General features: G+C 36.2%; 2 protein-coding genes across 2 annotated transcripts; one reads left to right on the top strand and one right to left on the bottom strand.

Annotated features, from left to right (window-relative positions):
- LOC126976262 (cysteine-rich protein 2-binding protein) lies at window positions 1-25,067 on the top strand. Its single transcript, XM_050824518.1, has 13 exons — window positions 1-384; window positions 3,535-3,672; window positions 4,897-5,045; window positions 5,944-6,033; window positions 7,372-7,498; window positions 10,846-10,951; window positions 11,124-11,506; window positions 12,442-12,529; window positions 13,896-14,086; window positions 15,173-15,291; window positions 15,846-16,027; window positions 16,792-16,872; window positions 24,955-25,067. Exons 1-13 carry the CDS (start codon window positions 173-175, stop codon window positions 25,045-25,047), a joined length of 1,959 nt encoding a protein of 652 aa, XP_050680475.1. The 5' UTR covers window positions 1-172; the 3' UTR covers window positions 25,048-25,067.
- Window positions 23,623-25,215, bottom strand: LOC126976269 (transcriptional adapter 2A). The gene has a single exon (XM_050824531.1). The coding sequence runs from the start codon at window positions 24,931-24,933 to the stop codon at window positions 23,638-23,640; it is 1,296 nt and encodes a 431-aa protein (XP_050680488.1). The 5' UTR covers window positions 24,934-25,215; the 3' UTR covers window positions 23,623-23,637.
- Window positions 25,216-27,019: the final 1,804 nt, after the last annotated feature.

The following is a 27,019-nucleotide window of genomic DNA, read 5'->3' on the forward strand; positions in this document are numbered from 1 at the left end:
GTTTACATTTTGTCTACCTTACCTAGTACCTACCTATTGAATTTATCAATTTATAATTTAGATCTCAAGTTCTCTGTGAATTTAGATGACTTCAAATTTCGCGTTACCTGTATCCAATAATCTTTAAATATAGTAAATCAATTTAGCATAAGTGAGTAAATAACTTCGAAGGATGAGCACTACATGTAAATATTGTAACCAACCAGAAGATAAACAGGACCATCCAGGCTTAATATGCGAAACATGCATATGTTTTGTTCATTTAACTTGCTTAAAAAGTCAGGGAACCCCAGGAAACTTCAGCGGTGATGTTTTCTTTGAGTTCACATGCGAGCACTGCTCGATACATGGACAAGAGATTTTCAAAAGAAACCGAGTGTTTTGGTAACTATTAGAATATTTAACTTCTACAAGCTTTAGTTTGGTATTCTTTTTTTATTCTTATTTATTTAATAATATAATTTTGATGATCCGAATAAAAAAAAAAGTATGATTGTGTAGCATCCAACGCTTCCAATACAACAGCATATAAGTCACTGCGACTTTGAAGAACAGCTGAAGTATATAATAAACATTAAGAATTGTTCAAATGAAAAACAATATGAATAGTATGTCTGGTTGTCATGGTAATTAGCCACAGGATCTATTCAATATGAGTTCTCCATCTAATTATATTATATAGTGAATGTAGAACTCAAATAATTTGGTATACTCACCTTACTTAAACAAATTGTTTAGATTACTCTTAGTCTAAGTATTCTGTTTTGGGGATGAAAGTGTGAATAATAATAATAATGACTCACCTTTACACAAATTATCTTGCCCCAAACTAGGCATAGCCTGTACTATGAGTACAAGACAACAATATATTTAATACAATAAACATACATAAATACATATAAACATCCATGACTTGACAACAAACATCCATATTCATCATATAAATGATTGCACCTACCGGGATTTGAACCCAGGACCTCTAGGTTAGTCGTCAGGGTCACTAACCATTCTACTATATGGGTAGTCAAATGAATGACAATAGGACAAGTCTGCTGGAAGTATGCTTGGAATGGAATCTTTGTGTAGCAAACACAATCTTTGACCACAAAAACCTCTATTTGTATACTAGACATGAGGGTGAGTTTAGAAGTCTGATTGATTTTGTAATTGTGGATGAAAGTGCTAGACATTTGGGCATACCACGGTGTACGCCTAGACACAGACCACTTTCTGGTCATAGCCCCAATGTGTGGCCTCTTTAAATCGTAGTTAGACCAAGACAAGCCTATGTGTGTTTTGGCCAGAGTAAAAGTGGAAAATCTACAAGAAAAAGAATAGAAAGACTGTAGAGAAACTGAAAGAAAATTTTAAAGGCATAGAAGAGATAGGTGTGATTGAAGATTGTGAGAAGAAATTTAAGAAAGGAGTCGTGAATGATAAAGATGTACAAGAGGCTGTGCAAGAAGAAAGAGTGGTTGGATTGGTTAGCAACAAAAGCTAACCAAAAAGTTCAAAAGGCAACGGATGATGAGATAAAGGAAGCAAGAACTAAGTATAAAATATTGAAATCAACAGCAAAAGAAGTTGTCTTTTTTTTCTGGTAAAGGAGGACAAACGAGTGTACGGGTCACCTGGTGTTAAGTGATTTGAAGATCTCTTGCAACACCAGAGGAATCACAGGAGTGTTGCCGGCCTTTAAGGAAGGTGTTTTTTGAAGGTACCCATGTCATATCGTCCCGGAAACACCGCACAAGGAAGTTCATTCCACATTTGTAGTATGTGGAATAAAGCTCCTTGAAAACCGCACCATGGAGGACCGCCACACATCCAGATGGTTGGGATGATATCCTATCTTGTGGCGTGTCGTGCGAAGGTGAAATTCGGCGGCAGGAATCAGGTGAAACACTCCCCATGATAAATGCAGTAGAGGACATACAATGAAGCGATGGCTCTACGCAAAGACAAGTGATCCAGCCGTTCACAGAGCACTGGGTCCCCGACAATTCGAGCTGCTCTGCGTTGCACGCGGTCAAATGGATCGGACGCAGCTGATACTAGGGTGCGCTAGACCAGAGATGACAGCAATACTCAATATTATCTTTATAGAAGTATTGCCGTGCTCTATTTATGTCTACGCCCAGTTTCTTCGAATCCAATTTGGCTTTGCTCTCCAGATGGCCGCGGAATTGGCAATCGGTCGACATATCGAGACCCAGAATTCCGATACTAGGCGAGTCTGTAAGGGAAGTGTTGTCGAAGAGCGGTGATACGACAAATGGGGTTTTTTTAGTGGTAAACGCGCAAACTTGAGTCTTCTGGAGGTAAAATTGGACATGGTTCAATTTACCCTATTCCGCGACCTTCTCAAGAGGGGACTCGATAGAAGACACAAGTTTCTTCCGGCACTGGTCGACGATTTCCCTAGAGAGACCTGCACGGCCCGAGTATACGCCATCGCCAGTGCTGTCGTCTGCATAGCAATGTATGTTAGAGGTGACCAACATATCATTGATATGCAGAAGAAACAGTGTGGGAGAGTGTCTAGAAACAAAGATGAACGAAAGGGTGATTTTGATAGAAGGCTCACTGAAGATTTCCAGTCAAACAACAAGTATTTCTGGAAATCCATCAAAACAGCTAGAGGAAAAACTTCTACCTCGGAGCTGAGTACAATCAGGAGTCAAGATGAGAGCCGTATAGAAGGAGGAGAATGTGTGTTAAAGAGATGGAAAGATTGTTTGAAAGAGAGGGAGTGCAGGTACAACATCCGGCACCTTCCATGGAAACTAATATAAATGTTGATGAAAGTGAAACTGAGATTAGATAAAACCTTAGACTTACTCTGCAGGTATGACAGGATTACCATCGAAATGCTGACGGCTGGACGGCATAGTGGGTAGTCAGCTGTACCGCCTTTTCAGTTTGTGCTGGTGAAATGGGCAAGTACTGGGAGTCTGGTGCAAAACTGTAATCATACCATTTTATAAGGGAAAAGGATTCTTATCGTTGTCTGTATATTGTATGCGAAAGTTTGATTGAAAGGGTTGCGAATGAAACAGACGTAAAAGTATGGTATGCACAAGCGGAATTTAGAATGGGAATGAGACGTACGGATCAGGTATTTTCCTTGAGGTGCATAGTCGAAAAGTGTTTGGCAAAAAACAAGAAGGTCTATTGCGCGTTCGTTGATCTAGAAAAGGCCTATGATAGAGTGGTGAGAAATGAATTTTGATCAGCATTTTCCGTGAACCGTGTGAGCAGCATCTTCATACGAGCATTGCAATCTCTTTATATTCTTAAAAGAGAATGAAAGTGGTTGAGAATAAATGAGTTACTCGTCAAATGTTTTCTCTAAGCTGATTGACTTGCGTCTTCGACCGAGGAGTTGCAGGATATAGTAACTGCTAGGAGTGGAGCTTTTTTTTCACACAAAATAGGTCGATGTCGATTTCCAAAAAATATCCTGTGAATTGAACTAGTTCTGTTTCTATCACAATGATTTGATTTAATTTACAATTAAATTTCAATTTCTAGGGCTCAAATAATATTCCTGGCGCTGTATCACATGAGCAAGGTTCAGTCAGCCATGAGCCATAGAGGTTACTTCCACTACAACACACACATTAGCGCTTTTATAAGTCGGCATTGGAATTTATTGTTTGAACAGTTCTAGTAAGTATTGACGTTTATCACGACCATTGACGTTTGAGTATGTTTGTTGCATCATTTTACATATTATATTGTAGTTGAAATGATTTGTAGATCGATGGAAATGTAAATCTTGATATAAAAGAGAGGCAATGCGTTTCTTGCTACTTCTTCTCATTAGCTCAACCCTTTACGAAGTAGCGGTAGATTCAATAAGAAAATATTTTTTTGACATTCATAAGTGTCATTTCCGTGACCTACATGAATAAAGTTGTTTTGATTTGATTTATTTTATTAAAATGGTAATGACTGTCTTGTTACATTAAAAAATAATATTATTACCTATTGGTAATAATATTATTATATGGTAAATCCACTTAACCTGTTTATCATCCAATTTCAAATGTTATGTTGGGCTTAAACTTCACATTGATTACCTAATACTGCTATTAATTCTGTATGGTTTTGTTTCTTATCATAATTCAGGATTATTTAGCAAATGGCAAAAATTCTTTAGAATAAATTTTATAATAATTTATATATAATATCCTTGTGTATATTATCCTTAAAACCAAAAAATTAATGAAAGTACAACCAAACTTTCTGCCAAATCAATAGTTAATAACAGAAGGGAGTTCCTACCAGTGGGAGGCTCTTTTGCACCGGATGCCGGCTTGATTATGGGTACCACAACGGCGCCTTCTTTTGTCGTGAAGCAGTAATGTGTAAGCATTAATGTGTTTCGGTCTGAAGGGCGCATTAGCTAGTTAAATTACTGGGTAAAATAAGACTTGACATCTCATGTTTTAAGGTGATACGACCGCAGTTGTAGCGTTGCTCAGAATTTTTGGGTTTTTCAATAATTAGCTGTCAATAATCTGAAGCTGTCCCAATATACCTGATAAGCCATTCTCATCACCTCATATTGGAACGCGTGAATTGCGATTTCCAAACAAACTTTATATTGCTGGTAATCTATAATACGTCGTCCCATTGACAGACAGCGTGGACGGATAAGGTGAGTTACCGTTGATAAGTTAATTGGGACAGAAAAGTCAATGATATTCAAGATTTTTATCTCAAGTAATAGATAGACTGAATATTGGGAACGGCTGTTAATAAGCTGGCAAACACCTGTGATTTTTGGTGATCAAAGAGAGAATGGCTGTTAGTAATCATATAATATGTTACCTGTACACTGATATAGAGCTAGCGAGCACATAACATATAACTTGATTATTATTTCAGCAAACAGAAGAAAAATTGGGTCGGCACAATTGCTGGTGCACTTTCTATATACAGGGAGACATTCTTTGAGTCTGGCTCATCACAACTCACAGAACCGGGCTGGTGGAAACTCAAGCATAACTTCTCACCAGCTGTTGCTTCACATCTCAGTATGTTTTAACAAAGTACAATTTAGATGTTTTTGCACCATAAAGAATTTATATCTTGTGTTGTGTAAACTAGTATGGGGTTCTGGTAACAGAGCCTGTTATCCCATTATAGGGACAAAACATCAGACCTAGAGAAATGTGCATATCCCTTCAGGGATATAGAGTCTGTGAACATAATTATTTATATTCTTTTACAACAAGATCCCAGAAAATGTTCAAAACAACAGTATTACAATATTCAAAAGAATTGTTAAAAAACGTTTATGTGGTAAAGGTTACTATAACATAAATATAGGTTCGAATCCCGGTAGGTGCAAGCATTTATATGATGAATATGGATGTTTGTTTCCGAGTCATGGATGTTTAAATGTATTTATGGATGATTATATGTATGTTTATATGAATTTATGTATGTTTAAGTAAGTATATTGTATTAAATATATCATTGTCTTGTAACCCATAACACAGGCTATATATGCTTAACTTGGGGCAAGATAATTTGTGTAAAAAGTGTGTCAATATTATTATTATTATTATAAATGACTTTCTTAATGACCCCGCAGATTGGGAATGCCCATGGGAGCCCTCAGGTTATTAAAAAATAAGTTTAATTTTTTGATGAAAAAAAAAAACCCGCTCAGTTTGTTGCGCCCATTCTTCTAAGGTCTGAGGCATTCTTTTTCGAATGCGTGGTAGTTTTTGACTATCAATAAGTGATGTCACATTCTATTTTGAATAAAAATATTTGAAAATATCTTATTACTTATACTTACTATTTAAAAAGAGACAATATCTGAAACAGTCCTTTTCCTGTAAATATAATAAATATTTCCATTTTGAAAGCCAACACAATATATACGAGTATATAAGTTGATTAATTAACTAATTGATTCCACAGTACATGAGTATCCACTGCTAAAGCCTCGAGCGCAAGCACGATTCAATATCGCCAACCAGTCGCACTTCTACAGAAAAGCTATTGAATTAGGTGAGTAACAATTCTATTTCCAGTTACCACACATTACCCAATGAGATTTTACTGATAGTGACATTGATCGATGCCGTCATAAATTGCTGTACTAAAAACATTAAAACATCACGAGATGTACGAAACTTAAATAATTTATACGTCTTTTTTTATTTTATGGTAAAGGAGGAAAAACGAGCGTACGGGTAACCTGGTGTTAAGTGATCACCGCCGCCCAAATTCTCTTGCAACACCAGGGGAATTACAGGATTGTTGCCGTCCTCAAGGAAGGTGTACGCATGTCGTATCGTCCCGGAAACACTGCACAAGGAAGCTCATTCTACAGCTTTCTAGTATGTGGAAGGAAACTCCTTGAAAACCGCACTGTGGAAGAACGCCATAGGCATGACAACAGCCCAGGTTTATTACTTTGGTGTGCATCACAGCTAGGTGTTACACTCGCGATTTGATAGTCACTTTGTTTTAGTGTGTGTCCTGTATTGCTTTGATAAATGATATATATGATGTCATGTCGCTCTTGTAAATTATTTAGTGTAATAAGTTAATGTAGTACCTACTTTTGAGTAATGTGATCACACCTTTTATTCCGATTGACAATTAGTGGTTTATACTAGACTTACGAAGAAATAAGTATAACTTTAGCAAATAAATTACTTACTTGTATGTAACTGGCTAGTATCGTATTCCGTCAAAAATTTAATAGAAGGACAAAAAGTTAAAGATGTAGTTGGACTATGTTATGGTCTATGTTCGTAAAACATGAACAACACTTTGGAAAGAGGTATTCATAACAATTTACTGCCCGCATATTTTAACGTACTAAGATACTTTACGAGAAGGTTTAGTATATAATATTAAAATCAATCAAATCAAAATCACTTTATTCATTTACGTGATCTATCACGGAAATGACAATTATGAATGTCAAAAAAACATTTTTTTTTTCTTATTGAAATCTATCACTACGTCGTAAAGAGTTGAGCTAATGAGAAGAATTAGCAAGAAATTCGTTGCCACTCTTTTACATCAACATTTACAGCTTTTTTTAAATCATTTCAGTTACAATATAATATGTAAAGTGATGCAACAAAAACATTCAAACGTCAAATACTCAAGGCCTTACACGAGTAAGTCAAAAAAATAAAAGAAATGTAAATTAATACGTAAAAAACAAGAGTAATTGAGAACAGTAGATGCATCAATCCACACACACCGTAAATAAATAAATAAAGGTATTTCGCGACCATTTTATTAGCCTCATATTGTTCTGTATAGTGGTTACTAAAGAAATCATAGATTTTTTTTATATTTTTATATATTGTGTTTATTTATGGTCAGGTTATGGACACTTACTCAACAAGGAAATGCAAACTGAAGCGCCAACGCCGACCCGCGCTCCGTCCAACAAGAGGAAACTCGAGATGACCGACTATGAAATTAAACCTAAACATATCTACAAGGACAGGTATTGAATCTAGTCCCAAATTACTAGAGCGGGCTTATGATGGCTACTTTCTGAGTAGATTAAAGACACATTAATATTAAGGAACTTTGGAAATAGCCAAGTCATCTCGACTGGAACTTCTACAGACAATTAAAAACCTATACAAATGATTTGAGTTTTCTTTAAATTTTTTAAAGTCTTTGAATCTCGTGCCAGATTTTGGCGAGACAACACGTCCTGAGGATGCCTCGTGTAGAGGCGAAACACGTGTCGAATTGTTTAAAGACAAATATTGGCGGAATTAACACTAAAGAAAACTCAAATCATTTGTATAATTATGGATTTGCGCAAAGTAACGCCTACTTCAATAATTTTTTTTTTAATTAAAAACCTTACAAATCGCTTTCTCATGATCTTATCTCTAACCAAACATTTCTATAGCACCTAATAGAAAAAAGTAGCATTTTAGCATACTTTTTTAGTAAACTTAATCTAGTGATAAACTGCATCTGCCTATATCAGTGACCATAGATATGATTTATTTCTCAATGAATGGAGATTAAATATATGTTATAATATATATACGAGTAGTATATTATTGGGGTTACTTAAGTATGACATAACCCTTTTGGCGTACTGGCTACTTTAGAATCAAATAAAATGATGGTGTGAATTGTAGTGCGGCAGCCCTGACTCGTCAACTGGTCTTCACCATTATTACTCCAGGATAGCGCAAAACATCACACGGCTCGAGGAACCAGTGGGAGGCTCTTTTGTACCGGATGCCGGCTAGATTATGGGTACCACAATGGCGCCTATTTCTGCCGTGAAGCAGTAATGTGTAAGCATTAGTGTGTTTCTGTCTGAAGGGCGCCGTAGCTACGGAACTTACTGGGCAAATGAGACTTGACATCTTATGTCTCAAGGTTGAAGTGTCTCTCAGAATTTTTGGGCCTTTCAATAATCTTGAGCGGCGGTGCATTGTTATGGGCAAGGCGTATCAAATACCATCAGCTGAACGTCCTGCTCATCTCGTCTCTTATTTTCATAAAAAAAAAAGTTTTAACTGACATGTTAAAAATAATATACTCAAGAGGCAATACAAAATGCCTTCACAGACTTTGTTGAGTTCAGGTCACCAGTGTCCAGACACAGATAAAGAGGGTAAATATTTGGATTGAATAAATAAGTTTTACCTTACATCAAAAATTTTGAATTTTACAGTACATACAAATCGGCAATTTCATAATTTAACTCCCAATATTGGGACTTCAGGAATGTTGTCTAATTAATTAACAAATATCTGGACGACCGAGCCTTGCTCGGATTTTTAAGAATGTACAAAACTTGAACAAAAAAAAACTAATAGGACATCTGGATTCAAACCGGGGTCTTCTGATTTCCGGATCACCCTATGTCCCATCTGAGCTATTATAGTCTTGTATATAGTGGCGAAATTTACCTTTGTATTCTAATGTTATTCAATCAATCAATCAAATTCTTTATTTGCGTATAAACATGGTATCTTACAATGGTATAATCTTACAGTTTCACATGTTACGCCAGGCTTAACTAGGCATGCAAATTAATTTAATACAGTAAATAGTATAAGGTAAATAACACATAACAAGATTACTTAGATGATATGTCTACATGTCAGAAACAATAAATATTAATTATCATAATACTAAAATATAATACAGAATTACATACTCACATAATAATAAAATAATAACAGACTCACATAATAATAATAAATATTGTATAATTAATTATTAACAAAAAGTTTCACATTTTAGGTATGACATTACTCGCGTTCAGAAATTCATTTATCGTATAAAATAGTCTCTCACTTAACCAGTGTTTAAGTTTTTTCTTAAAAGTCTTTTATTTAATAATTTTAAATTAATGGACTATAAATAATTTTAAAATAATTCAAGTTTATTGTATATTCTGACACTCATAGCAAGACAACTCTTGTCATACTGCAAGGTCAGTGGGATTTCGTCGAAAATTAGTCTATTTGGATCCCGGCGGTTTCTTTGAGGGTTAGTGTCACAAACATTCTTGAATAAATCACTATTAAATTTCACAAATACACACAGTTCATAGATATAAAGACAAGCAAGTGGTATTAGTCCAAGGTTTCCAAACAGAGGTCTGCAAGACTCATCAGGTGGCACGTTGCAAATAGCTCTCACACATTTTTTTTGCGATATAAAAACCCTAGAAATATTTGTACAATTACCCCACAAGAACAGTCCGTAACGCAAAACAGACTCAATGTAAGCGTGATAAGCTAATAACGTTGTTTGTAAACAAGTAACTTTTTTTATTTGCCGAAGAGCATAAACAATATTGTTACTTGTTTCTCATTAAAAAATCGATAAAACTAATTTTTTTGATCGATTTATCGCCCCCGAAATCCCCTGTATACTAAATTTTATGAAAATCGTTGGAGCCGTTTCTGAGATAAGATATTACTGAACGTGACCAGCACGCGACCTAGCGTTTGTGGGGCATTTTATTTATGAAAAATTTTAAGGCGATTTTTGATAACAATATTAAAATATCGACGAACATATAATATATGAAATCTCAGATACTTTTAAGTATTACAGATTGGAATAAACAGTAAATTATAATAATTTGAAATTTGACCAATTGACACGAGAGTGAGTCAGGGATTGGAAATAAATCCTCTTAAAGGAACGAGTTTTTATTTGCGTTCACTTTTTGAACTTGCACTTCGCCGGTCTGCCGCTGTTCCTCATGTCGATGGCGGTGCCTTCAGCAGATCACACCGCACAGAACACTAGTTCTCTATCTTCTACTTCTCCTGAATCACTTTCCACATTTCACTACTTCTTCTTCTCTTCCCTTTTCACTTCCGAGTCTGAACTAGAGGTGCCGTAGGCCACGGTTAGTACGGCTTATACCCCCGGATCTGTTTTATTTTCAAAGTGATTCTCTTCCATTCCATCATTAAATTAAAATTGTACTAGAAATTTCTTTTAACTATTTTTATTCTACACATTTTACATCCTCTTTTCTCTGTTCGATTTGATCCTGAAATTATTAGAAATTTCCTTTAAGTATACAAAACCCAAAAAAATCTTAATTAATTAAGTATTTTTAAATTTCTATAATTTACTCTACTATCTAGTCAAATAATTTGTCGATGTAGGTAGTTTAAGTTTTTCATATACACAGAATATGTTACTCCTATCAGCTCTTATCCATCATACCATCATTTGCTTAATCGCTTTTTTGAAATTGAATAATAGTGTTTTATACATTTTTCTGAGACCTCTACCTTATAATCAAATCTTAACACAGTAATGTCTCAAGCATTTTGTTGTTTGTAGTCAACTGGAGGGAACATCTCTGGAAGAGGAAGCGGAAGAAGACGCTCCAGAACTAGAAAGCCTGTTCGCTGGCAGAGAAATGGCGTTAACGCCCTACGTAGCACAGGTATATATACCTACACAATATATTATGTAGTCAAATGTGCCGTGTATTGCTAGATGTACAATGACCTGTCCAATCCTGTCGGTCAAGAGAGGTCGGGTTTGTGATTAGTAGAGGACTATCAGAAAATTGTGAAGTTTTAATCACCCGTGTGATCACTACTGATATATTTCAGAGCGACTCGTCGAGCGTGCAGTCGTTCCGGCAGTCCACGATCTACGACTCAGATAACTCGCTCAAGATGGAGCAGATCTCCGACGAAGACAAGCTGAAGAAGTCCAAGAAACAAGACGAGAAGCCCTACACTAGACGCGAGACCTTTTTTTCATCACAACCCAATTCCGTCGACTCGCCTTGGCTGCTCCCAGTGACCCACAAGCCCGACGGCCTGGTGCCGCTCACGGAGTACGAGGAGATCCAGCTCCTGAAGAACGTCGAGGGTCTGATCGCTAAGGTCAAAGATGTGGAGAAGAGGACGTATCTCAGCAGATTCCGAGCCAAGTTGGCGCTGCGTAGACTGAAACGGCATAAACATTTACCCAACTTTGATATTGATAGGTCAGATTAACTTAGATTTTATTAATGGTCCTGTAAATTGTAGTTCCATGTTATTTTTAATCCCCCACACAAATATGGGTGTTATAAGTTTGACGTGTCTGTCTGTAATCGTAACGCCATATTTAATGTATCTATTTTTATGCGGTTGTTTTTATTTGAATTTGAAAGCGGATGTGACAGATATTCTTAGTAAATATGCCTGGATCGGAGTCTTAAAGAAATGTTTTTCTTTTGCTTTAAATAATTCTCAGATTGAACCATTCAGTAAATGGAGAATGCGATTTAGACTTAAAAGGAAATTTCAACATGGAGGTTGAAACATGAATATACAAATGAGATGAATTTGAATGACTTTTCGGCTCTCGACAAATGGAAATTTCTTACGAAATTCTGTCTTAAGTGCACGAAGCAGCATCAGAGTGCAGTATAAAAATGCATACCGTATTCTGATGAGACTGCCCAAATATTGCAGTGCGTCGGGCATGTTTGCCGACGCCAGAGTCCCCGATTATTTCGCAGTAATAAGATCACGAGTTGCTGCTTTTTGGTCTTGCATTCTCGAATTCGAAAACGAAATTCTCAGTGTATGCTCTAGGCACCCAGAGAATCCTATACTCCATTACTGGCTTTCGGTACATCGTGACATTAACCGGAAATAGTATTATCAGTACATTACTTTTTGTACGAACCCCCCTTTGGGGCAATTTTAGTTTTAAGTTATTTAATTATTAAGTACTGTGATGTATACAATTTTATTTTTAAGTACATCTTATTCTATTTTATTCAATTTACTGTAATGGGTTTAAAATGCCTGAAATAAATGACATATTATTATTATTATTAGTGGTCATCAAAAACTGGTTTTATCGTAGAAAATATGTTTTTTTGCCAATCTATATATAAATTCCCTGAAATATTTGAAATTTTTTTCTTAGGTCTGTGAAAGTTCTGGGCGGCTACACCACAGAGGAGAAGAGCACCGTCCTTAACGTGGACCGCGTTCTCGACCGCTTCCAGAGATCGGTAAGTATTACTCGCGTACACTCGTTCGCGAGGATTAAAAAGGATTCCATTGTGTTCTTATTTTGCAATATAAAGACTATGTCACTGCTTTTTTGCTACAATTGCCAGCCATCTATACCGATTCTGCACATACATATACCACAAATTTAATACACTAAAAAATCCACTACAGTAGTAAATTTGCCATGATGCTGTGATTTATGTAACAATTTCGGGGAAATATATGACGGTGAGATGGCAACAATTTGGGCTATTCTCTCTACTCAACTCGACTCATGTTAATCGCAGTCGCAATTTAGGCTGCAAAAGCGAAACTTCGGTATAAGTAATGACTGAATTACTTTAAAAAAATGTTTTATTTTACACATTCATAGATCACATTATAAATCAACATTTATTAGTTTTCACATCCAACGGCAGTGTATTGTTAGTACAAGATCCCACTGCTCAATTCCGCAGGTATCTGTTTTTTTTTGGTAAAACTAATTTTAAAATATATGCGCGATGGGTTGCCTGTAATAAAAATAGTTTCAATTACCTGTAATTAATTTCAGTATATTTAATTTGCTGATATAAATTGCAACCATCTGTTTTTTAATTAATTGAGTTAAATTAATAATTTTTACGTCTAGTTACGTATTATTGTGCTCGTTACATTAACGTATTATTTTAATAAATTTTGTGTAATTTTAAAGGAAATTATGTAAAGGATTGAAAAAAGATATATTGCCAGCTCTTAGTCAGCCTCCCTCAAGGCCCATTAATAGTAGTTTTGTCAAAAAAACCTGGAGAATCGAGTAGTGGGATCTTAAGCTACTATGACTAAAGTTAAAAGTTATGAACAATGCGTGACTCGAACCCACGACCTCTCGCGTTCCGCGCGAGTGATTTTCCATCTGAGGTAACCGTTCGAGTGACGTATCGTTATAAAATCTTGTATGGTTTGTTCAACTATCAGGTTGTGGCTTCATCTACAGGATCTACTTTACAGTTGATATCATGCTCAACCCCAAATATATACATATTAGGAAACTGACTTGATGTGTCGCTCTTGCAAATCTAAACAATATGTTATGTTTCTAAAGTGATAACCCTCACTTCTTCGATTAATACACAAATAATAAATAAATATTTTATTTGTGTATTAATGCCAAAAGTGAAAACGTAACAAATTGTTGTTGTAAAGGTTATGTTAAAATACGACTCGTGTTACTGATACTGCACGACTATATTATAACTTTTTTTGAGGTCAGATCAGCGGTTCGATAGCGCGGTTGTAGAATGCCAGACATAAATGTGACGTGGGTAAATTTCCCCTGGTCTGATGTTTTTGAACCTAATGAAATACCAATATTTTGTGTCGTAGTACCTGATAGACAACCTGAGCGGCACGATAGCCAGCACCAACTACGGCACCCTGCTGCTGTCGAGCGCGGAGGCAGCGCCCTTCCGCTCGTCGTACTCGGGCGTCACGCTCAAGCCCTACATCCGGCGTGACGCCCAGACCACGCCCCTCTGGTTGCGGCTCATGGACGAGTTACGCACCAGGACTCACAAGTTAGTACATCACATTCACCACGAGTTTAGAAAGTTTCAAAAGCGTATTAGTCCGGTCAATTTAGACCTAAAAATGAGAGTGAAGTTACATAAAGTCCCAACAAGCTGAAAATCAGTGAAATTGTTCAAAACATAATTATAAACAATGTTTAAAAGTTCCCCATCAATCCCGTGTATGGATATTTTTTTATTCAAGGTCAAAGGTCAAAATATAAGTGTAAAAGTTGTTATCGTCATAATATGCACACGTTTCCACACCAACTATGAGGTAGTGTACTTAGCGCGTTTTTTATAACTTTTTGAATCGTTATATCTCAGAAACGGTAGCTCGTAAGAAAAAAAGTATTCATACATTTTTTATAGATAATTTTATGATCTACAATTGTTGTTCGAGGTACTTTTATGATAAAACTTACCGTTTTCCTGAAAATCGCGAAAAACTCATTTTTTTGACCTTTGACGTTGAATAAATTTTTTTCCATACACGGGAATGATGGGGAACTTTTAAACATTGTTTATAATTATGTTTTGAACAATTTCACTGATTTTAGCTTGTTGGGACTTTATGTAACTTCGAATGTCTAAATTGACCGGACTATACTGCCATATGAGGCCCCACAACACGATATTGTCTCTTGATACACTTTGGCTGATATCTTGACTCCCTTTTCACAAAAATTGAGCTTTGTGACTCCTTGAAAAGACACCTCCACCGAACCATGACTGTCGTGTGACTAACCTAACATAACTTTTATGTATTTTTTGGCATCTCTCAATATAGATTGTGATTAAAATAATTTTGTAAAATGCAGATATTGATTTAAAAATGGTGGAAATTAGTTTCTTACTTTTTCTCACTAAAGTTCTACCTTCTGCGACGTATCCATCTTCCGAAGTTTCGAGTTATAATAACATTTTACGTCATAAGTGCGTGTGAACATTTGAAACATCAAACAAAGAGCTCCGAAAAAAACTCTCCACATGTTATAACTAACAAACTGGTATGTAGTATCTGCTAATTGTCTGATCTTTATAAGCTGCTTAGCTTAGCGTATGCTTTGGAATGAAGTAAACCCTTTGTTCCAGAAATAACCCGGAGCTCGAAGTACCGGAGCGTGCCACTCTAGATTACTCCTACATCCGACCGCACCACGTGGCCGCGCTCAACCGATTGTGCGCCACGCACTTCTGGCCCGGCATCGACCGTGAGTATTATTTGAGGCACATAGCGCAAAATTGACCACATTTTTTTAGGTTTTAGACGAAGTGACGAAATTATTTAAATTGATAGACAATAAAAAAAATACACTAGCTAAAGCACCGTTCAAATTGAAACACAAACACATTTTACAGCTTGGTGGCCGAAAAAGGCTCCGCTGAGAGGCACCCATTCATTAAAATGCATCAACCAGCTATGTCGTACTAAGTAAGGAATGTAAATATAATTTTTTACTTGTATTTATAATATAAAAGAGATATTTCCTCTAGAAGCGAGTGGCCAGAGGCATTATCTCTGCATCCGCAGTTATTTTGAATTGAAAATTTCTTTAGCATTGTTGTGGTTTGAAAGTCGATGAAACGAAAAGACATAAATTCATACGATTTAACGTGGTAGAAAATGAGATAGGAAGCATTATACAGTGTTTCTTATGTTCGTGGTTCTCTTTGTGCTTTTTTGTATAACAAAAAACAACACGACGTTCGGCTGATGGTAATTGATGGTATGAAACTGTAATAAAAATGAGTACACGATATTCAGTGACAGAGTCGCTGCAATACCCCGAGTTCAGCTGCGTGGTGACGTACAAGAAGCTGGTGGTGGGTTGCGCCCTGTTGGTGCCCCACGCGGCCGCCGGCGAGGCCTACATCTCGTTTGTGCTGACGAGGCCAGAGTGGCGCCGCGCTGGCATCGCCACCTTCATGCTGTACCATCTGCTGCAGGTTCGTGAGTGGTGACAGTCTACATAACCTCGGAACTGGCTACCCTAACATTTTGAGGCCAGCACTCTAACACTTGAGGTATCAGTACCAGTGGGAGGCTCCTTCGCATAGAATGTCGACTGGATTATGGATACCACAACGATGCCTATTTCTGCCGTGAAGCAGTCATGTGTAAACATTACTGTGTTTCGGTCTGAAGGGCGCCGTAGCTAGTGAAATTACTGGGCAAATGAGACTTAACATCTTATGTCTCAACGTGACGAGCGAAGTTGTTGTGCCGCTCAGAATTTTTGGGGTTTTTTCAAGAATCCTGAGCGGCAATGCATTGTAATGGGCAGGGCGTATTAATTACCATCAGCTGAACGTCCTGATCGTCTCGTCCCTTATTTTCATAAAAAGGTCACGTATTTACACGAAATCACTTGTTGTCATGCCACAACATGATTTGGTACTTAGAACTCACCACCTGTGCTGTCACTGCGTAATCATCTTATGGCAAGTTTTTCAACACAATAGATCCTAGGATTTAAGTGCATTTTTATCCCCAAATCATAATAAAATAAAAAAAATTATTATTCATTTATTATTAAACACAAATAGTCTCAGAAACTTTTTTGGATTTATTTCTATTATATATATTTTATCCTCTAGTTTACTCAATATAACAAAATACTTGAAGGATTTAAGATTACCCCCTATTCAAGAGCGAAACTGAACTAAGTGTCGTTTTCAAACATGAAATAAATACAATTACCTTATTCCAGACGTGCACAGGACAGGATGTTACACTACATGTGTCACCGACAAACCCAGCGATATTTTTATACCAAAAATTTGGATTTAAGGTAACCCACCCATTTCATTAATTTCTGTATAATATGTGTGCATGTTGTCTAAAACCTTATAATGAACATAATATAGGTTCTGCCCATGGCTATCGATATATTTAATTTATAGTAATATGATGGTATGGTAGCACCGGAGCTGTTTTTGAATTCATGTGTATGTTGAAAACATGGTGAGAAGAACCTACACACTAGAGTGAAGAAAAAATGAAAGATTTTCATAATTTTTTTCTTTTGACAAAACAGCATCTGTCAGGTCAGCTGTAAAAAATAAAATATTAGTCCCTGGTTCAAGTCCCAGTAAGTGCCAACATTTACATAATTAATGTGTTTGCTTTTTCGAGTCATGGATGTTTATTTGTATTTATGTATGTTTAAGTATTGTATTAAATATATTATTGTCTTGCAACCCAGTAGGGTATGCCTAATTCGGCATGATAATTTGTGTATAAGTGTATTACATTGTGCAAGCAAAGTTCAGTGTCACAGTGTGGATATCTGTACCCAGTAATGTCACCTTTGTTCACCTTGTTATTAATACTTCATTTTAATTGACACCCAAAGGAACTTCTTTTGGAGTTGAGTAACAGTGAAAGCTCACTAAAACAAAGCTGAAAGAGAGGAGAAAATAGTTGTCTGTTATTTGTTGTAACAAAGTTATTATAAAGGTTAGGTTTGTGTGAATGAAGCATTAATAAGATGAATTACACATGAACTTGGATAGGCAACTTATAACACATAATGTTAATTTCTTATGACAGGTTAAATTTTATGAATTGTTGATGATAAATGGAATATCCAAATTTATACAGAATTAATAAATGTTACACACAAGTTGACAAATATAACTAAACAGGAGTTTGTTATACTTTAGTTAATACACTGGCCTTCAAAAGTAAGTAAGTAAATTGGGATAACGTTTTAAGTTCACAAGATATACTTTCGAAATAAAAAGGACTCCAAAGAGAATTTAATTTTGTACATAAAAACTTTATAGTCGGTAACCTTCTTTTAAGAATTGGCTGAAAAAAAACTTCAAAAACAAAACCATTCCTTTTTCAAAGTGGACGTTTCCGAATTACAATTTTACCATTCATATTTTTCTTTCTGTTTTAAATTTTTTTCAAGATCGATGGGTCTTGTTTTAAAAATTTATGCTAAAAAGCACATAACATTTATTTATCATGCCTCTTTCAGTTGAAGAATGTGCTAGGATCATGGCTTTCCTGGAACTAGGCATCAGTATGTGTCACACTGCAAGAATGGTGGGTGTGACGGTACGAACAGTCCAGAAGGTAAAGCTAAGGTACGAAGAGACTGGACACCTTCTGAGAAGACCTTGTAATGGAAGACCCAGGTGTACCAGTGCCCGAGAAGATCGTTATATTATTTCCACTGTGTTAAGAAATCGCCACCAAAATGCAGTTGAAGTCCAGCAGCAGCTACTTCAGACCCGGAGGGACTACATTAGTGACAGTACAGTGAGAAGAAGACTTGCTGAAATTTGAAACCCCGAAGACCAGCGAGTAGCCCAAAACTCGAGAGACAGCATCAAGTAGCGAGACTGCGATACGCCCGTGAACACATGCAGTGGGATGAAGAAGAATGGTCAAGAATTTTGTTTGCATGATGATGAGTCTCGATTCTCCCTTTACACTTCTGATGGAAGTTCAAGTGTTTACAGGCGACCTGGTGAGTGATACCTTCAAGCCGGCATCTCAGAAAGAGTCCAATACGGTGGAGGCAGTGTACATGTATGGGCTGGCATATCTTCAGAAGGTCGCACAGAGCTAGTAGCCATAGAAAATGGCACCCTCACTGGGCAAAGATATGCTCAAGAGATTCTCAATGAGTATAGGGGCCGGGGCAGGGCCGTATTTAGCAAATATGGGTGATGGATTGATGCTGATGCATGATAATGCCCGGCCACACACGGCTCATATCGTGCAAGAGTATATTCAGGAGGTCGGTATCAGCGTGATGGCTTGACAGTCCTGATCTCAACCCGATTGAACACGCCTGGGAAGAGCTTGGGAGGCTAGTCAGAAATCGCAGACCACCACCTACTACCCTCAGGGCACTAAAGCAGGCCCTGGTAGAAGAATGGGAGAATATTCCCCAACATCGGCTCCAAAACCTAGTGTCCAGTATGCCAAACCGGCTCGAAGCTGTAATCAGAGCTCGAGGAGGCAACACCAGTTATTCAAAATTAAATAACATGTAATATGTTGTCAACTGTCAACAGTGGAACTTGTGCTTAGAGTTTTTTTAATTATTTTTTAGTGTCTAACTTGAACTAAATTGCAGACTTTGTGATCTATTTGTAGTATAAAGTGTTGTGAATCTTGGGAAATGTTATATTGTTAAAGTGTATAGTATTTAAAGTGAAAAACTTTGATTAAACTAGCAAACACATAGTGAAACAAAAAAATTTTCATATACCCTCATATTTTTCTCGAAAAATCATTAAAAAATGGCATCTTGTTATAAATGCAATGTTCAAATTAAAAAATATGATGAGAAAAACCCTAAAATCCAGTGTAAAGGTTGCACTCGCGAAATATGCGGCAAATGCAGTGAGTTGTCTGCGACAGAGCTGCGGGTGTTTTGTTTACAAAACCCCAAACTTTCGTATTTGTGTGCGGATTGCCAAGAGGGCCTAAAACAAGTGCCTGCTCTGCGTAAACTTGTATCGGAGTTAAAGGAGCAAGTGATGGAATTAAAAGAAAATCAGTCGTCTTCTTTAAATATTGATGCAATCATTCAGGAAATGGTTGAGCGTGAGAACCGAAGCTGCAATGTGATAATGTTTGGTATCGAGGAAGCGAGCTCAGGTGGTAAAGAGGAAGCTAAAAATCATGACAAATCTGGAGTTTTGGAAGCACTCTCTCAAGTCTCGCTCCAATCCTCGGAGCTCATAACAACCATTCGTCTTGGGAAGCCCACTGCTAACAAACCCAGGCCAATCAAAGTCATACTCCGCAACAAACACAATGCTGTTAAAATCTTGAAAAATAAAAATAAACTGCCTTCATCAACCTCTGTTAAATCAGACATGACACCCTATCAAAGGGATCAGTTAAAAAAACTGAGATTAGAGCTTGCAGAAAGAACTAATAATGGGGAAAAAGATCTCACAATTAAGTACATAAACAAACAATCCAAAATTATAAAAAGTACAAAAAACTACCTACAGTAAACTCTCCAATAACAAACCTCAAAATTTTATATACAAACCTGGCATCATTAACGGCTAAATTTGATCTTTTTTCATTGGAAATCAAAACTTAGAATCCAACAATTATACTAGTAACCGAAACACACCTGCACACTGGGATAAGTGACAGCTTAACAAATCTACCTAACTACACACTCTTTCGTCTAGATAGGAAAAATAAAAAAGGTGGTGGAGTAGCAATTTATACTCTCCATACACTAAATAATCAACCCTTGATTGCTAAGCCCAATATAATGTTGCATGAGGATTCAGTGGAAGCATTATGGCTTGATATTCAGTACCAAAATTTTAACCTCTTACTAGCTTGTGTATACAGATCCACTCACTACAACATGGAAAAATCTGATGAATGTCTTTTCAACAATATTAAAAAAGCTGCAAATTCAAACTCAAACCTGTTGATAATTGGTGATTTTAACTTGCCAGACATAAAGTGGCCTATTGAAAAAACCTCAGGCTATAATAAATTACACGAAAATTTTATTGATCTTATAATTGATAATAATCTTTCACAAATAGTAAATCAAAATACCAGGAAACGGAACAAGCAAGAATCTCTTCTGGATCTTATTATTTGCAATGATGAGTCCCCTCATTAGTGAAATCAATTATCACCCTCCAATAGGAAAAAGTGATCATGTGATTCTGTTGGCTGAGATACAACTGGTGGGTCAAGTTATAAAAGAATTCGCGTCCTATAAACGAGCTTTCAAATATGGTGATTATGATGCAATTAATAAATACTTGCTCACATCTGATATTCCAGAAAATGACTCTATAGATAATACATGGAGGATGTTCAAAGAAAATATCTCTATTACTATTGATAAGTTTATACCAAAAATAAAAAGTCGTAAGGGTTACAGTAAAACCAAACCATGGATTACTAAGGAGATATGTATATTAACGGACAGGAAAAAGAAGCAATGGAATATATATTTACTTGACCGAGATAATGAATCTTATAAAAAATATCGTGCCATAAATAATAAAATAGTACAGTTAACACGTCAAAATAGGATCAATTTTGAATCAAACATTGCTGATAGTGGAGAAAAAGCCTTTTATGCATATGTCAGAAAACAAATATCAACAAGAGTTGACATACCGCCAGCTCTTATGAATTCAAAAACATTTGAAATCACAACAAAGTCAGTAGAGGTAGCTGAAATATTTGCTGATCAATTTGAACACGCATATGTGTGTGAGCCACCTGGGAAATTACCAGATGTGAACATAGAGAGAGTACAGGCATCATTAGAAAACATTGTATTTACACCAGAGAAAGTTCTAAAGGCTTTAAAAACTTTTGATGAATCGACAGCTAGTGGTCCGGATAATATTCCTGCTATTATGCTCCAACAATGCAGCGCCATCATTAACCAAGTAACCTTAATAATGGATCTGTCTTTTGCAATGGGAAGACTCCCAACAGACTGGAAAGAAGCAGTGGTTACGCCTATTTTCAAAAAAGGCAATAAGTTAAATGCTGAAAACTACAGACCAATCAGCTTGACGTGCATATTGTGTAAAGCTATGGAGAAAATCATAGTTGACAGCTTAAGAGAATTCATAACAAGAGAAAATATAATTATTCGAGAACAACATGGTTTTACACAGAAGCGATCAACTGTCACTAACCTTCTCAGCTGTCTTAGACAGTGGATATTAAATTGGGACAAACGTCAACCAACTGATATTATCTATCTGGATTACGAAAAAGCGTTTGACAGAGTTCCAATTAGTCGGCTACTTCATAAATTAGAACACCTTGGCATACGTGGTAAACTGCTAGTCTGGATTAGTGACTTCCTAAATGATCGAAAATTTCGCGTGAGGGTTGGGAATGAAATGTCAAGTAATCGTCCTGTTCCCAGCGGTGTACCACAAGGCTCTGTACTGGGACCAATATTATTCACATTATTCTTAACTGACTTGCAAAATGTTATAAGTCTCCCATTTTCATTATTCGCGGATGACACCAAGTTCTTTGGGAACCCTATACATCAACAGAGTGATATACAACAAAATTTAAAAGCTATTGAACACTGGACAAAGGAATGGTTACTTTCACTGAATGTCAACAAAACCACTGTTCTACATATTGGAAAAAATAATCCCCGAGTATCATATTGGTTAGACAATAAGCAATTAAAAGCGGTTGATACACGAAAAGACCTAGGAGTGATCTTAAGCAATGATCTCAAATGGGAAGCACACATTGTGGCTACTGTGAAGAAATCCAACTCAATCCTGTACCTAATCAGAAAAGCATTCTTCAACATTACCAAGAAAACATTTCTAAAAATCTATAAAACTTATATCAGACCATTACTGGAGTATTCATTTCAGGTCTGGAATCCATATTTTGTTAAGGATATAGAATTGTTGGAAAGGGTACAGAGGCGAGCCACTAAGTTGCCTAGGGAACTGAAAAATCTTACATATGAACAAAGACTTACACAGCTTGGACTCAGCACCCTCAAAAGCAGACGAGAAAGAGGCGATCTAATTGAAACATACAAAATACTAAATAATTATTATAATGTCCCAAATTTTGAGAGCATGTTTCCAAGGAAGAGCAATCCTAGACTAAGGGGACATGATATGAAGCTAGAATATCAATTAGCATCATCAAATCCATTGAAACACTTTCTGACCAACAGAGTCGTTCATATATGGAATAGATTGCTCAAGGATGTGGTTAAATCAAAATCTGTTAATCAGTTTAAGAATAGACTGGACAAACATTTGGATAGATATGGCAAATGATATAGACGCATCAGCGAAAGCTGCTTAGTCTATTATAAATAATAATAATACATTTTAGTTGAATTTTTTTACACTAAACTAAAAATGTCTATTTTCATTGTTTTATCTTTTTTAAGTTAAAAATGTTACTAATGTATAATTTTAGTTTCTAAGAATTAAAGCCTATAAAATTTGCAACAAAACATTTTTAATCTTAAATCTCTACCTTCTATAGTTAAGAAAAAAATTAATTTGAAAAGTGTGATACTTACTTTTGCAGGCCAGTGTAGTAAACTACCAATGAGGTTTTTCTTCATACAGTTTTTATTAGGTAAATTTTGCCGTTTACTATTATTGCCGTCAAATAACTTTATTCAATTAGGCTTAAACTAACCACTTTTGAATTGTCACTACAAATATGTCTTTTAAATTACTGAATTTACCATATGTTGGTAAAATGTTGAGCTTGTGAGAAGCACATACAAGAAACCCAATGGCCATGGTCTTTTCAATCAAATAGAGTATTTTACAATGGCTGTAATAATAATAATAAATTCGTTTGTGAGGTGCTGCATCCAATATATGAATTGTGTTTAAAAAATATAAATTATTTTATATGAAATGAACATGAAGATGTGTTGAACTATTCTATTATAAAAGCATACTATTTTCCCAGGTTAGATATGTTGAATACTGTTTGAATTTTAGGAAGCATGGATTGGACAGCAGGATTTTTAAGGAATATTAAATAATTTAGAGAATAATTTAGAATACTACTATATAATAGCATTTTTATTAACAAACCCTTCTGTAAGGAGAAAGTCATAAATTTTTCTTGTTTTATTGACATCTTTTTTAACAATCCTTCTGGCATCCAATAACCGTAATCCGCCCAGCTTGGTATTCTCTTGAATAAGTGCATGTTTAATTTCTAAATAGCTTTCAGGAGTTAGACGAATATTTGAACACAATATTTTTTCATTATCTAACAACAGATGGTATTTGGGCAGATCTTCTATGTCCAACGGCAAACTTGAACTGCGAAACCTTATGTATTGTAGGTGTTTCTTCATGGAAAATTTATTTTTTGTAGGTGATTGAGATTCAAAATTCTTTGACATACTATGTGTGAAATGTTTTTGTTCTTTGTGTGCATTTTCTTTGTACTTCTTCAATTGGCAATAGAGATGAGCTGCATACAATGATTTGATACCATTAGCACGATAATTACATAGCTTACTTATTGTTTGAAGCAAATCATCTTCCAAATATTGAGATACAATAAAAGAATCAAATTGCATTCCCGTCATGAACTGCATGAATGATATAAATCTTTCAACTTTCCTCCCTGTAGCTGTACCCTCATAACTTTTCAGCCAAGATAAGAGTTTATTGGGCATTATAAGACCATGATTTTGTATTATTTCATACCTGCGCTGTCTTTCTTTAAATCTTGTGTTTAAAGCACTCACTAGACTAACCTTTAATGCATCCATGCAATCATCATCCTCATCCTCTGAGTGTGAATCTTCGATATTAAATATACCTTCTGCATTGTGATCATAGTTGAATTCGAATTCAGAACGGAAAGCATTATACCCAGCCAGGTGTGGATCTGCCTGATTATTTCTTGGTGGATTTATACTTATATCTAAATTGAATAAATATGGTGTTGCAGGCTTCGGGAATAAGGATTGCTTTGTTTCTGGTAATAGTTTCAGTGCTTCGTACTGGACATTTTCAATGTAATACTTCTTGTAATGTTCCTGACATTCCAGTTTAGATCTAGTGTGTACGTATTTGGCTATTTCTTCCCAGTTGCCAAAACCATATATGGATAGTGCAGATAAAAGTCTAGATTCTTCTTTAGCTGACCAATTACAATTATCAAAAAGTGGGAAATCATTTCGTCTTATGGCATAGTTGTGACTGTTTTTATGATTGCCTATTTGTTTCCCAGATGAAAAACAAGCACAACACAGGTTACAATCGCACTCACAACACTCTATAAACGGTTCGTGTACAATTTCTGAGCAAGTATCACATTTTACCTGAAATATTTCAATGGACATTATTGTTTGTTTTGTTCTCAGGTCGAGGAGTTGGTGCAAGACTTTTACGAAAAATATTATGATATGGAGTATAAGGGATGCCGACACGCTCTTTTCCTAAGACTTGTAAGATAATAAATGATTAAATAATGAAAGCTTTGTTTTATTTTTTATATTATCAAATTTAAATATTCACTAGAATCTAGATAGTACATAGTTGATAATACTAGCGGTGGGCGATTATGAAGTACACTAACGAAATCATTGGATTCTAAAATGTCTCGAGATATTATCTAAAATTAGTAGTTACTGATTTAGTAAGTAATTCTGTCCGCGAGTCGACGCAGATCGATCGAGCAAACACGATGGTAGGTCGGGTCGCGTCGGTCAAGTCGATTGTTGTGGCAGTAGCATACTTAACGCGGGAAGGAAGGAGACAGCACTATGCGCCACGCTAATTGCGCCCGTACAAAATAATATAGTCAAAAATACCATAAAAATAGTTATAGGAACAGGATTAGTAATACTAATTCGTAATGTCATTCGATTAAGAAAATAAGTTTCTTACTTATTTCATAATCGATTATCAATATTACTAATACAAAATAATTCGATATAGCAATCATTCATAATGGCCCACCGCTGGTAGATAATAAGCGGCTTGCGATCTGTCATCGGAATTCTGAGGTTGATTTTTCGAAGTATCGATTTAACGATTCGATAGATGAAAGACCGTAAATTATTTACTATAACTTAAATGTACTAACGAAACCTAACATGTATTTAAATGTTAATTTTTTAACTCAATCACGCAAAAACTTGATAGACGGCTGTGGACTCAATATCCTTCGACGCTCCTCAGCAGCTTGTACTTAAAAATAAAAAACATTATCCGCAGGAAGACAAAGGCCTCCCTCAAAGATCTCAACGACGATTGGTCCTGCGCTGCCCTCATCCAACGTATTCCGGCGATTTTGACCAGATCTTCAGTCCATCTTTTGGGTTCTTCCGGTACTTGGTCGTCATTCGAGGACTTTTCTGCCCCACCGGCCATCTCTCCGTCGAACAATATGCCCTGCCCACTACCACTTCAGTTTCGCAATCATTTGGACTATGTGGGTGACTGGTTCTCCTACGGATCTCCGTATTTCTCATTCGATCTCGTAGGGAAACTCCGAGCATAGCCCTCTCCATTGCCCTCTAGGCGACCATGAGCTATTTCAAAAGGCCCATAGTTAGCGACCATGTCTCCGTACCGTAAGTCATCACTGGCAACACACTGGTTGAAAACCGTTATCTTTAGACAGTGGTATTTGGGACGACAAGATTTCTCATAGTTCATGAACGCCAAGCATAGTGTCTGGTAGTACATCTCGTCTTCTGTATAACCTGCCGCAGCGTAGGTATGTATGTGATCTATGGTGCTAAAGCCTTTTCAAAATCCGGCTTCTTCGGAAGTCATCGAACCTGCGCGGCGGCTGTCGTGCGCAGGTTTGATTAAGAATATAGTCAAGAAATTTTAAAGAGCTCCCGAGGAAGTGCGATTCGAATTATTAGTTGGTTGGATTAGGTATGACGGCCAAAGAATTATGAAAAAAAAAGAACATGAATTACATAGTAAAAGGTTTTTTCGGTTTAATAATTAAATTATATTATTTAATGCAAAACTTAAATCATCACGTTATAGTAGCGAGGAAAACATATACTTAAATGGGTTCTGCACTATATTTCTATAATTTCTATTTGCAATTAACCAGAGACATTAAACGGCATCGAGAAAACATGTGGCGATGACTGAATTTTCTTAAAATCTTTAAACCTGGTTTCAATTTCTGTGTAAATATTTTAAACGCAAAAAGTGAATTAAACCGTTAACACAACGTTAAAAAAGATAAAAAGCCGAGTTTTAAATTATTTTAGACAACCCCAAGTGACAAGTCTCATCTATAAATTGGTTCTTTCCTTGCAATTTTTATTCAGTTTGTTGTAGTGTTAGAGCAAATGTTCGAGGCCGCGCCTGTCACTTCACCATGCTTCTTTGCGCCCGCGACCTGTACACATTAACTATGCGGCTAGCGTAGCTGGCTCCTTTATCTATGCGTGTATT

The sequence above is a fragment of the Leptidea sinapis genome, chromosome 40 (genome assembly GCF_905404315.1).
Source record: "Leptidea sinapis chromosome 40, ilLepSina1.1, whole genome shotgun sequence".
Classification (NCBI taxonomy): Eukaryota; Metazoa; Arthropoda; class Insecta; order Lepidoptera; family Pieridae; genus Leptidea; species Leptidea sinapis.